Genomic DNA, 14,579 nt, shown 5'->3' on the forward strand with positions numbered 1-14,579 from the left:
CTGAGTGGAACGTCCTCTGGTTTTTGTTTCAGCTTCCTCCACTGGAGGACACTGTGGTGTTGGTGTTTGACTAACCAACACAAGAGAGGTCTGTTTTAATAGGTAGTGGCTTTTAAAATTGATTCCAGGAATTAAAAATACAAAAGTAATATGAAGGGTCTTATAAGGAAATTTAAATATAGGATCGGTAATTAGAAAAGAAGGATTCAATAGTCTCCGCTCAGTGGAACAGTGACACTGAGAAACGGTTTTAATCTTTTTTGACTAACATGTGGCTAATAGATATTATCCGCTCATTAACACCAGTTTCTCCGTCCACTGGTTGGAGCTTTCCATGTGTTATCCTGTCTGTCTGAAACCCAGTGAGGGGACAGAATCAGTCATCTGGATTGATCTCAAGTAATTGGAGGCTGAGGGAAGAGAAGTCAATGGACCATGAAAAACAGATCCAACAACTGTTACCTGTTTGCAAGTATAAGAGCACAAACAACCCGACTACTTCAGTAGAGAGGGATCAGGGACAAGGTCCACTTCAGACCTTGTTAGCTTCTACTTTTCTCAGGTAGGGGTGTCAACTTCTGCTGTGTTTCCCCCCCCCCCAACATCCTTTTGAATGCACCTGTTGGTGAAGCTCCCTTGTTTATTTTTTCTATTCCTGCAGGAATGCCATCAGAGGAGTTTGTCCGTGGGATGCTCTACCTGTCCCTCACTGTTGTGGGAGTCCCGGGTAACGCTACCGTCATCCTGGCGTTCCTCCTCTTGCTGTACCAGGAGAACCGCCTCCTCCCGACTGATGCCATTGTCCTGCACCTGGCCTGCGTCAACCTGCTGGTGGTGGGCGTCCGCTGTCTGCTGGAGACCCTGGCCTCCTTCCGCCTCGCCAGCATCTTCGGAGACGTGGGCTGTAAGGCTGTGATCTTTGTCTACAGGACGTGCCGTTCCCTCTCAATCTGGCTCACCTTCGTCCTGAGTGCCTACCAGTGTCTGAGCATCGCCCCTCCTGGATCACGCTGGGCCTCTGCCCGCACCTTGGTAGCCCAGTATTTGGGCTTCGTGTTCCTCTCCCTCTGGCTTCTCAACACCTGCATGAGCTCGGCGGCCATACTCTTCTCCATCGGCACCAAAAATGACTCCAGCCCGACAAACCACGGTATCAACGTACAATTCTGCTACGTCAACTTCCCTTCAAAGTTGTCCAAACAGGCAAACGGGGCAGCTCAGGTGGGCAGAGATGTGGTGCCCATGACCCTCATGACCCTGGCAAGTCTGATCATCCTGGTCTTCCTTTACAAGCACAGCAAGCAGGTGAAGGGACTCCGCAGCGGTAGTGGCGTTAGGGTAAGCGGTGGGGCCGAGCAACGGGCTGCCAAAGCCGTCGTAGCACTTGTGACCTTGTATGTGGTTCTTTATGGGGTAGATAATGGGCTGTGGGTGTATACGCTCACTGTGAGGACAACCATGACTTCCTCGCTGATCTCTGACCTGCGTATATTCTTCTCCTCACTCTATGCAGCGCTGAGCCCCGTGGTCATCATTGCATCCAACAGGAAGGTAAATGGCAGGCTTAGGTGTGTAGTGCAGAAGAAGCCTGTTCAGGAGAAAGACACGTGTCTTTCTACTATGTGAGGCCTGCTGCTGGGATGGCTGATTACTGACGGGGCAGCTGAGGAAGCTGAGATGATGAGGATGAAGCTTTGTAAAGTGTGGGTCATGGGTCATGGGTCATGGGTCATGGGTCATGGGTCATGGGTCTTGTATATATTGGGTATATGATGTTTTGTGACAGGGAATTACAGGAGACACTCTCCTTTCCTCCGTGGTTGTGAATTCATAATGATTATGCTTTTTTTTATTGTTTTTTTAAAACATCTTGTTTATGAGACTTTTCAGATATGGTGTTTATTACTGATGAGAGTTTAACACCTGTAGTTCTGGATGAGATGGTGTACCTGTGGGCAGGGCGAACCTCATGTCTCACAGTCTGTAATTAAGGAAGAAAACTGTCATAACAACGCTGTTACTCAATGCAGGTCTGTATGAATCTCTGCTGATCTGGCACTATGTGGCTTTGTTTGTTTGTTCTTTATGTTCTCTCCATCTTAATTAGGTGGAAGAATTATAGCTGGGTGACTCGGGGCTCAATGTAGCTGTCAAATGACTTCCAGCAGCCTATTTAGCTATAATTAAGGCTTTGAATAGAATCTGCTAATACTAATGAGGCAGGTTAATTGTCCAACAGAGAATTGGTTAAAAACCCGATGGGAAAACTATATTATCAAAAGGAAAAAAAAGATGAAAAAGATGTTCATTACTCAATACTGAATCACTCACTACGATGCTGAATAAGTATGTCTGAGTTCTTTGGGTGCCGTTATAAGAAGAGGCGAATTTGAGGACACAAATGTGTCTAGGAACAGTCCTTGAAGAGCTTGCGGTGGATGTGGTAATGTGGGAATTTAGGAGTCATTATGTAATTGCTATGTCTTGGAGAAGCAAGGGCAGAGAGACGGGGTGAGGAGAACATAACAACCCCTGTGAGTGACAGTCCAAAAGACATAAAGTGGGGCTGCCAGGACTCTGCGATCCTGCAATAACTCTAAAGTGCAATCAGTGCGGCGCTATTCAACTGCTGTCGCAATGCAGGTGATGAAGAGGAGGAGGAGGAGGAGAAGTCCTCTTTCTGTGCTTGTGCAGAACTGTTGCATTCAACACCAGGTTGACATCAAAAGACATACAATGAGGTTGATCTTTTGTCACAGTAACATTCACCTTTATTGTAAAAGCTGCAACAATTAAAACCCTCTTTGATGTGAATTTATTCTTTGGACAGCTCTCTCCAGATGACAAATCCCATGTGTTTTACTCTTCAAACCACTGAAATCTGATTGCCACGTTACACAGACTCCGGTGGAATGAAGGATAGAATACATGGACGGTTTCATTAGAGCGTGCTGGCGCCTCCGGTGAGGACTCACTGGGGATGACACAGTTGACACGGCTGATTCCCTTCAACGCTTTCAGTGATGTCATTCTTTCTTTTTCTGTCAGGAAAGAAGACGCAGATTAGTTAAAAAGAAAACATACTTGAAAAACAGGGTGTGTGTGTCGTGTCTCTTCCTGTGTGTGAGTGTGAAGGGTGTGTCGGGTCGGCCTCTCCCTCCCTGCACAAGACAGGACCTGTTTTCACTGTTTCCCATCCTTCTGGAGTCTTTTGAGCCCAATGAATGCAGGCTGCTGCTGTTAAACATGTAGAAACCAAACCCACACAAATGAAACCCTCTATTACTGCCTCTCTCACAAACCTTCACGTCTCCCCTCCTCAGACTTAATTCTGCAGCTAAAACAGAACTTGCAACAGCTGATAAACGTGCACCGTCGTCACCTGTTCAACCTCTGACTGCGACTCACCTGCTCGATAAGGAAAGATGTGTGAAATGCACAAGAAATACAACACAACAAAGCACCAGTGCCTGACATTTATCAAAGAAATAAACCTACAAATGCTAACTTGTCTGTTTTTTGCTGTAGTCTGTAGTTAGACAAAGTATGCAACACAAACCTGTACAAAAGCCACACACTCACAAAATAAAAACGGTCAAGTCATCCAGAACGGTCAGTCAAATGAAGTCGAAGGGGTTGCAGTAAATCCCGTCAGTCGATGTACCCTTGCTGTGCCTGATGTCAGTCTGTTTACCTGCACCAGGTACAGGCATTTTTGTCCTCAGTGTCCACCAATAGCGATGCAGTAGCTGGGTTAAACCTCGCCCCCTTTTCTGTCTTGAAGCCAGTCCACACCCTAATACAGACCTCTTTAAACAGGAAAAAAGTCAAACCCTGTCCTCCCCCGCAAAAAAAACAACTTTTCAAATACAAACATCATGATCTGAACATCACCGTGTGCAACATGCAGGAACAAATTGATGACTAATGCGTGCAAACAGTGTCAACAAGCACTATTCAGCACATTAACCTCCTAAAATCAATTCAAAATAATTTTATAATGATACATAAAAGCATTTTTGAAAGCATCCTGAACCCTTTATGTCTAAATTAAATCCAGTAACCTTGAAAGTTAGCTATTAATCCCATAAAATCTCTCTGAAAACTTCAAGTTGACTATAGCAACTGGAAACTTTGCGGCTTATTACTACCGTGGTGAAAATGTATCAGTAATAAACCCATCCCGGGGTACTTTCAAAACCCACATTTTATGGAAATGACAGACGTAATAAGCCCTTTTAAGGTTTGCTGATACCGTCTCTGCCTTTCCTTCAAAGGGATGTTTCTTTAGGCGTGTTGTTTAGAGGATTTATTCCCTGTTTGAGTGAAGCGGCTGATGGAGAATGCCATAAAAACCGTGCTTTTATGTAAATCAACTCATTTAGTATTTTTCTTTTTATTTAAAGTGCAGGGCTGATTGTATCATAGAAGTGTTTTTTCAGTGCGGTGCCCATTTGGTGGAAATATTTGAATTATGTGAAAGCAACGTGCTCTAAACTTTACCTCAGAATACCTGCCAGGAGGTGACATGAGTTTAACATTTTTATTTTATTTTTTTTGCACTCTTGGGTTAGAGTTGTATGTGTGTGACCCATTTCCTCCTATCCGCCCAGTTTAACTGATTCCCTCAGACAGGGAACACACACAGTCGTGTTTCAGCTTGCCTGGAATGCTGCGCTGCACGTAAGCAAAGAGCTCTGTATTCAAGACGGTGAGAAGAACTCTGACGGAGTTAAGGTGAAAGTTTGGCCCGTTCTGTCCTGATGAACACAAAAATATTTCTTGATTTATCCTGATTAACACCCATTTTGTAGAAAAGGCTGAAATGCAGCTGGCAGCCGTCGGGTTTAATATCCACATAAATCTGCAGGCTCCAGGTTTAATGGTTGACTTTATAGTTCTGACAGGCTGATTTTACCAGACAATCTAGTGGCAACATGTTATAGGAATAGTTTGACATATTGGGAAATACTTCTTATTGGTTTCTGAGAGCTGAGAAGATCGATACCACTCCAATCCTCGCCCGTTCTCATTCCCAGGGCGTTAAATAACGAGGCCTTGTCACGGGCGTTGGCATTCGGTACGCCGCACACGGCACCCTTTAGCGCCGTTATGAAACGCACCGGGCGTTCCGTTAACTACAATGTCAATGCATCCGCGGCAACAGTAAACGCTCGGAGAAAGTGCGCCGGGAGTGTGGTGACGTAGTTTGGAGGGAAAAAGACACACCGGGTGGGCGGGAAGGGAGGTGGATGGGTCCAACAACACAAGGTTTTCATCCAGGAGGCCGCTGTTCGTGTTCTGTGCGTCACGTTACAATCAGCTGTTCGTTCGTCTCCCGTGTTCACAACGTTCATTTTCACTGTACAAACGTAGTAGTTTTAAGACCAACCATGTATTTCTTTTCTAAACCTAACTACAGTGGTTTTGATGCAAAATAATTGCGTGACAAAGCAGCGGTATGTGACGAGTTGGGATGAGAATGTGTTGCTCATACTCTGTTTAGCTTGAGTCAGATGGGAAAACAGCTATCCTTGCTCTGTCCAAAGGTAACAAAACTTCTTAAGCTAATTAATTAATAAAACAATCTTGTTAGTTTGATATGTACTGTATGAATGAGAATGGTGTTGATCTTCCCATCTCTTGGCAAGACAGCGAATAAGCCTTTTCCCCAAAATGTCAAATTATTCCTTTAAATGTAATGTACAATCAGTGTAGTTTATAGAAACGTCACAAGACAAAGCATGTTTTAATTCAGTCAAAACCCACTCATAAGAGAGAACATATTAAATGCAGGTGGAGAAAAGACAAACCTGGCTGTCCAAATAAGCACTATACTCTACCTTTACAATGTCTGCATAATCCCTGACAGGGAAACTGTATTGCAGATTGCGCCCATTTCCAGTGTACCAGCAAGGACACGGACCACACTGAAGGAGGGTGGGGGTTGGGTGGAAGGCTCTGAGGCCCCAGGGCAGCAGCTTGCTGCAACTCCACCGCTCTCAGGTAAGATATGCACTGCTGTGCCGAGACTTGAAAGACATTCAAGATGCACTGCGCCCTATCCAGCAGCACTGTATCACAATATAAGGAATAGAAAGAGAGAGGAAGGAGTGGAGAGAAAAAGGTTGGCCGTGAGTTGGAGAAAAGAAAACTCTATAAACGGGCATGGAAATGTTGTCATATGAACTTCTGAGAAATAACTGAATATTAATGATCTTTCACTAGAAAGACGGGGGCTACAGTTTGAATTGAAAACTGAACTGAAAGCCGAGGCCTGCCCTGACGTGAACCAAGTATCTGTGTGTGCTACGTCAGTATTCTTTCAATATGTGGCTTATAATTTATTACTCAGGGATGAATTAGTTTTTGTTTTATCTTTATGCAGGTAGTCTCATCGAGATCAAGATCTTTGTTTAAAGAGAAAGAGAGAAATAAATGTATATCAGGGAGGAACGGGCTTCACTGACATGTCAGTTTGCAGAGATTTATCCTGTGATGAGCCAATCCTGTGTCCCTCAGGGACGCTGATTCATGCTGAATGATGTGTGAATGCATAAACCCAGCGCCCAGATTTTAATCTCTTTAAATGATTGCGGTTAAAAGGCTGCTAACACGGCATGGTTCGTACTGTTTTTTTTTAAAGTTGAATTAAACTCCAGGAATAATAGCGGAGCTGTGTCTGCTGAGTACAGTATTTCTTTATTTTGAATAAAATGCCTGAAAACTGAACCAAATGCAAAATTCAGCACTCCACTACTTCACAAAAAACTCCAGTGACATTCCTGAATATCATGCAACACTGACATCAGGTCTCTACATACAGTAGTTATCCCCGAAACAACTCAGATAGCTATGAGATATTTACATCTTCTCTACGAATAAATGTCGGAGGAGGCTGTTAGCTCTCTGTTCAGTACAGTAGCCTATGTGTTACTAGTTCTGCAGGTACAGAGAGTAGATGTGTGTGATATAACTTGCATTGCCCTACCTTTAACACACTATGATTCCTTTGTTTTATCCGTACAATAACTGAACTGTAAAACATCAGTTTGCGGTTTCATGGGGGGTTCCCCCAGTGGTTCTCAACCAGGGGTCCGGGGACCTCCAGGGATCCTCGAGGCAGTCCCAGAGGCTCCCCAGAAAAGTGGTGAATAGTTTAAATTAGCTATTTAATTCACTATTGAAGTAAGCCTAATGTGAAAAAGAGTCATAAGAGTGACTGCTCTGATCATAGGTTTTACTTCCTCCACGATTATCTCCTCAGCTGTAGTTGACAACTATAGAGTTCTGGTCTTAATCACATATAACAACCAAAATATTTTCAGATGGAGATCCCTGAAGAGAAATCTTATCAAATGAGGGTCTGTGACCTAAAGCGCATTAATTTAGGGGTCCTTGATGCAAAAAAGGTTGAGAACCACTGGGTTATCATATGTGCCACACTGTTTCTCGGCAGGGAGCAGTTACTTCCTGAAGTCTTGTCGAAATAGTCTCCTCCTCAAACCACAACTTGTCATTTTTACTCTTGGTTTTTACACCCCTGTTTCTAGTCTTTATGCTAAACTAAGCCATGCAAACTGGCTGCTGACTGTGGTTTCATTTTTACCAAACAGACTTGAGAGTGGTATCAATCCTCTCACCTAACTTTGATACAGATACTGACACAGATAGCTTTATTTATCCCCAAAGGGCAATTCAGTTTCTGCACTCCACCGAGACATATACACATTCATACTGCACAATCATCAATGACAGAGGGAACACAGTAGGTGACGGGGGGAGGTGCAAGATCAATAAAAGTACAAGAATACAAATATTTGAAATAAAAACAATAAATACAAGAATAAAAACAAGACGAGATAAAAGAATAAAGGAATAAATAGAATAAAGTGCCAAGAGTATTGCACATTACAAATTACATTCCACGACTGTACCTAATTGCAAACACGGACAACCATTATATGGTTAGTGAAAAAATAACTTTACATTCAAAGTAAATAAAACATTTTTTGTTTTTGTCATTCAAGATAGTTACTCTGCGTTCAGCAGTTTAATGGCGGAAGGAATGAACGACTTGGAGTAGCAGTTTGTCTTTCTGGGAGGCGGCAGATAGCGCCGTCCTGAAAGCATTAGTGTAAACTCACTGGACAGGATGTGGTCGTGATTCAAAATATTTCTGGAGAACACGTTTCTCTCAGAGAGAGTTTAAGTCGCTCTGCTGTGCTCCGATGATTTTGGAGCAGACTTTCACAATATTGTTTACGCAATTCCTGTCCTTCATAGACAAACCGTTAAACCAGCAAATGAAAGAAAGAAGTGTATTTCACAAAATGTTGAACTATTCCTTTAATGGTAAATATCTGAAGTGCTAATTTCCAAAATGCTGAATATTCAGGAGAATGTCCATGTTGTTAAATTGGTTGTAAATCAACCAGCTGATCCAACAAAGACCTTTAATCAACCATCTTTGTGTCAAATTCACACCGTAGCAGTAACAAGGATCCTGCCCTTTATCTTTCCCATCTTCCCCCTCCTAAATGCCACAAAGGTGGAATTTTCCATGAGCCACTTCCCTGAGTTCGCAGTGGAATGCAGACAAGATGGAGCAAGCCTGCAGAGAGCGGCATCTCGGCAGTAACAGCATGTTGAGGTGCTCAGCTTGTGCACATCGTGTCCACCTCCTTAATTCTCCCTTCAGGGGGTTTGTGAAGCTATTACTCAAAGTGTAGCTCTGCCCTGCGGTGCTGCTAGTTGCCAATGTTGCTGTTGATTGTCGCGAGGATCCTGCAGAGGGCCAGTTTACGATCTCAGCTGTGTCTGATTTTGTCCAGTAACATGCAGTGTGAATGTCGTTATCATCTATTTAGTTTGATGCGTTCAGTCATTTCAGCGCATCGCTCGATTTGTAAGTCTCACAGATAGCAGCAGGATGTTTTAACACAACTCTAAATTCAAAGCTGTGGGAGACATTTACGGCAGCTCTATTAAACAGACGTAGATTGCTATCTGTGCCTGAGAGCAACAGACCTTGTAAAGTTATACAACGTGGGCATGTGCTGACATAACAGTCACACATATCTCATCTTGCTAGTACCACCCTTCACACAGGTGAGGGAAGTGCAGAACAATGTGCGGAGAAAATGGCGCCTCTTTGGAGCCGAAGTTACAGTCTGTAGCAGGGTGTCCAAACTCAGTTTCCATATATTGCATATGTATTTACAGAGCACTTACATGTATCACACTGTCCTACACTATTGATGAGATTTATATAAGATGACAAATTGCCCGGGGCGGGTAGTTGTTGACATGTGATGATAAGGAGCGTTACTCCAACATACTTTGAAAAATTGAGTCTCCTTGTGCTTTTTCAGAATAAGTGGTGTCACTCCACCCACTTAAAGCTGAATAATAGATCTGATGGATCCTCTGTGCATCGCACAGCTGCTGTCAGAGCAATTACAAAAGGCACGAGTGCAGCACTCACGCAGCCATATCAGAGTTTATACCAGTTTATACCAGTCGAGAGTTTCACAGTATCACACCACATTTTGGGAGTTATGCTTGTTGTATGACAAAATCAGGCAGTGTACCTTCAAGTATTTGGAAATGGGGCAGGAGAGAGTGCCACCTGTTGATTCTTTATGCTACTGCAATAAAGAGGCAACTTGAATAAAGCCAGTGCAGTGCTGATAGGCTAGATTCCTAAATATGTCTGAGGGGCAAATAGGCTGAAATCAATATTATAATTTGTTTTTCTTTCAAAGTGAATATATTTCACAATATGACAAATGTATGCAGTTAAACTGATGGTCAATGCAGTGAGCTGTGCTCCACTGTTATGCATCACAAAACTCATCACACATGTAAAATAAAAACTTCAATAAAACATGTATATATTTTTTTATTACAAGTTGCTTGGAACCAGTAATCTGGACGGCAGAATTTTGTGACTTTGTGTGACTTTTACTCACTTTATTTAAAGGATATAATTCATATCAACAGACAGCACTGGTACCATATTTATATAATTGCCTGGGAATGGCCTCATTATTGTATGATTATTGTAATTTAAATAAACAATTACTGTATATTACTGCTTACCTCTATTCCAAAACAAGTGAAACCTTTAGTGCATGGCTGGTTTCATTTATGTGGGAGGGGGAAATTCCTGTCAGGCCTCTTATACCTATGGTGCACAACACACTAAAAGATGGCAGCTTCATCATATTTTGCACCCAGAGACCCAGAAACCAACCAGCATATCTATACTGGACTACTACCTGGGCCCCTAGTGGTTTGTCTGTCTGTTGGTTTGTGGTAATTTGATGAAACACATTTTAATATAGGAATATTCACCATGTGAGAACATTAACTAAAATAATAATAATTATTATTCTAATAATTTTGACATGGGGCTGTAGGATTATATAATAATGCAGGAACAAGTTGTTATTCCAGCCTTGCTTAAGTGTTGAGTTTGGGTTGATTTTGGAAATTAATTTTACTTGCACCTAAATAAAAGGCATATATTCATAATGACAGCCAGCAGCATGACACAGCTCTAAATCTATATACTAAATTCATGTCTTGCATCTGTGTCATTCTGAAGAGCCTGACACTTTAACAAAGGTTTGTCGGACTGGTTTAAAGCGTCCCTACTTCTTTTCTTCTGTTTAATATATAGTATATCTTCAAAGTTGTTGAAGCTTTTGTAACAAATTCTTACATATTAAGTTGTTGCACTGTCAAAAATCCACACATTTCGACGGGCAGTTTCATTCTGGTCACGACTGGATTACCCAGTAGTCCTAATTGGTCTCCCTCACCAAACAAATTCTAAAAGACTTCCAATCAAGCATTTTCAAGCCTTGTCACCGACACACTTCAGTAACGATTGAGTAACAGTGTTGTTAAGGCAAAAAACATGATCCGAGTGACCAAATAAGAAGCTTATATTAACAAGACTGGAGAACATAAGAGCTGTGCGAGCACTTTCTCCACAAAGCTGAATAACTGATGAACATGTCAACTAATGATTCTCACATGTTTATGTCTTTATATTTGTTGTTGTCACCGAATGATGCCTGCCTCTTAACCAGCGCTGTAAATCATGCATGAACAACACATAGAAGACCTTTCAGCACCCCTAACACATCTATAAAGCCAAAAAATAAGTAAATCAACACAAATACGAGGAAAGCTGAAGGGCCAATTCATGGTTCCATTGAGGATAATAAAGACATTTTTAGGTAAGTAGGCAGCGGAGGCCAATAGCTCTCTGTAGTGTCACAGGTTTTGTAGAAGTCTCAATGCACTGAATAATGTATCGACTCATTTGTGTGGAGGAGCGCCACAGTAAGCCAGACGATCAATGGCACAGCAGTAGAGCCAGATTAGCCTTTATAGATCTGCCAGGTTTCTTTTTTTACCTTTCTGTATGTTGCATTAGAAAACTATTCTGATGATAATTTATGAATTCATATCCTGGTAGAGAGTCGATGGACAGGCAGGCGCTGGTCAGAAATGGTGTCTTGTGTCCAACAGTATTAAAGGTATAGTGTGTAGGATCTGGTGGCATGTGTGGTTATGGTAAATGGACTTGCATTTATATAGCGCCTTTCTAGTCTTCTGACCACTCAAAACGCTTTACATGTCAACATTCACACACACATTCATACACTGATGGCAGAGGCTGCCATAACAGTTGACAACCTGCTCATCAGGATGCAAACTAATGCTCATTCACACACCAATGACACAGCTTTCGAGAGCAATTTGGGGTTCAGCATCTCACCCAAGGACACTTTAAATGTGGACTGGAGGAGCCAGTGATCGAACTGCTGATCTTCCGATTAGCGGACGACCCGCTCTACCTCCTTAGCCAACTGATTGCAACCAACTGAGTAACCCTCCGCTCACTCCTCCCTTTCCAAGACTGCGGTATCGTGAGCCGCTGAGTGCAAAACCGTGTTAACGCTGTTCGCCTCACTCAGAGACCATCCTTACCATAATAACACTACTTTAGGGGCAACGGAAGTCAGAAGGCGGCTGGTGGTACTACGGTTTTGAACTCTGCGGCTCATGTTACCGCAGTCACACAAGCGTGTAGAGAACTACGTTTGCCTTCAGGTGACGTAAAAATGCGAAAGGCTCTCTGTAGAGTCAGAGTTCAGTTTGTCCGTTCTGGGATACTGTAGAAACATGGCGGACTCTGTGAAGAACACCCGCTCCCTATGTAGATATGAAGGACTCATTCTAAGCTAACAAAAACCCAACAATTCTTAGTTTCAGGTGATTATACACTAAAGAAAACATAGGTATGAATATTATATTCCATATCTGCTAATAGATCCCCTGAAATGCTACACACTGTTCCTTTAACTTTATTTTTAATCGTCAAATACAGACATGGAATTTGACCTCTGCATCCAGTATGACAGTATGACAGCAACATGCTTGTGATTTGCCACTAATTCCTTAAAACTAAACTAACCTCAAAACTAAAGTCAAATTTAATTTACTTGAAACACACTAGCATTAATCAAAGTTGCCTACAGTCTTGAAGAAAAGAGAGAAGAGAACCTATCCATCTCGTTTCATTTAAATCAATAAACCTAGAAATAATTACTTTCATGTTAGCCGTCACAGATGATTACACAGCAGTGATCTTTGTCTCTAATTTCATTTAAACTGACGTGTTTCTAGTAGCTGTGCAACGGCACCGAGATCAAAATACGACCCCTCTTCTACGTCTTGTACGTCCCCCTCCACCGCCAACCTCTCCTCAGCCTTCAACACAAACAAAAACACACACACATCTGGCACACCTAGGTGGAAGGAGTGAGACCATTTCACCTCAAGCTTCATCCTTTACTCCCCTACGGTCCTTCACGATACACCCATTAACAGTAGAGGGCATTGGACACATCACCTCATCCCGTCCCCACAGGACCGAGGCCCACCACCTGACCTTGGCAAACGACCAAACTGGCAGCCCATCGGGCCTCAGGAGGGGAGAGAGGTTCAGGTTACAGGATGAAGGTCAGCGTGCTGCAGTCTCACTGCATGCTGAAGAGCTCTGCTGCTATTATTTCTCTTTCCATCTTTGACCTCTGAGGATACATCCCTCTGACACTGACACATCAAACAGTTTGTATTCAAATCTTCAGTCATGGTTTTCAGCCCATGTTCATAATAATTAATGGCCTGTTTTATATCATCAGAAATGTAATGTGACATTGAGTGCTGTCGTTTCCCCAGAGACGCTCGGAAACACAAAAATGCTTGTAGCTGACTGTACCTACAGTATGACGCTCGTTCCGGCAGCTGTAACAGACCTCTCCCTCCTACATTTAGACCTTGAAGCAAGATCACCAACACTTTCATCTGAAAATACCATCTTGCTGTCTTGAAACACAAAGCGGAGGCAGAAAAAGTCCATTTATAAGGAGGATGGAGTCTAATGTGGAATCGACCAGAGGGTCTTTTAATGATTACGAGCCGTTCATTGATCAAGCTCTCCAAGACAGGAACAAAGAACGCTTTGAGGGGGACAAACCCTCTGCTCCTGCTTCTACCTTAGAAATCAGTGATCAAGCCTCTGACTCAGATGTCTGTTCTGGGTTTAAAAAAAGAAATCCAAGGTCTCATCGATCATGCTGTACATGAATCTTTGGCTGATGATATCATTTCTGTTGTGAAACAGAATATTAAATAGGATAATCCACCAGCAAATATTGGATACATAAACTAATCAAAGCATTGTATTGTTTATATATTGTGCAAATCCATGTTATTTATTCTATTTTAATGTTTTTAGCGATGCTAGAGGTGTGGCTCCAGGGATGTTGGTCACCATTCTTTGGTCCAGACTGAAATATCTCTACTATCAAATGGATTGTCAAGAAATTTGGTACACACAGTCATGGTCCCCAGAGGATGACTCCTACTGGCTTTGCTGATCCCCTGACTTTTCCTTTTAGCTTCATCATCAGGCCAAAATTTCACCTTGTCCATTAGTTTAGTTCATGAGCAAATAGCTGCAAAAGTAACCAGAGACCATCTCATACACTGTTGTAGCTATACCTATGAAAGGTAATGCACTGTAATATGTGTATATCCCACGAAATAATTTTTTGTGTAATTCATGTAATCATGAACCAGGAAGTATAGAGAGCGGCGAACATCGTGTAGGGAGGACAGGGCGGGTGGGTCAAAAAATATCAGACTTTTGCTCAGGAGATTGGCGTTGGTATCCCGTGTGAAAGTCAACGTTGATATATTTGTCACGCAATTTACGTACTTGAGTAACACCACTTTCTGAGTTATTTTAAGCCAAACCACAATCATTACCTAAACCTAACCTCTCTCAGTAATGGTATCACTGTTACACGTGCCCGAGGCACAACATTTAACCATGACTAGCTCGAAATCCACAAAACCAGCCTGAAAATGAAGAAAACCTGAAATGATTGCCAGAAAGTCTGTGGAGCACAGCCGGAGAGTTGTCGGACCCTGGTCAGAGCTGGCCGATGCTACGCTATGATTGGCCAGTCTGCGTGGCGGGACTTAGCAAA

The 14,579-nt window shown here is 42.6% G+C and overlaps 1 protein-coding gene across 1 annotated transcript; it reads left to right on the plus strand.

The window, feature by feature from the left end:
* Positions 1–551: 551 nt before the first annotated feature.
* ora2 (olfactory receptor class A related 2) lies at positions 552–3,461 on the plus strand. Its single transcript, XM_074639764.1, has 2 exons — positions 552–1,551; positions 3,324–3,461. The coding sequence occupies exons 1-2, from the start codon at positions 664–666 to the stop codon at positions 3,327–3,329; spliced, it is 894 nt and encodes a 297-aa protein (XP_074495865.1). The 5' UTR covers positions 552–663; the 3' UTR covers positions 3,330–3,461.
* Positions 3,462–14,579: the final 11,118 nt, after the last annotated feature.

Source organism: Sebastes fasciatus, chromosome 1, assembly GCF_043250625.1.
Source record: "Sebastes fasciatus isolate fSebFas1 chromosome 1, fSebFas1.pri, whole genome shotgun sequence".
In the NCBI taxonomy this organism is placed as follows: Eukaryota; Metazoa; Chordata; class Actinopteri; order Perciformes; family Sebastidae; genus Sebastes; species Sebastes fasciatus.

Excerpts from the sequence above, each read along its gene's own strand:
- ora2 (XM_074639764.1), top strand. The coding sequence starts at position 664 with ATGCCATCAGAGGAGTTTGTCCGTGGGATGCTCTACCTGTCCCTCACT.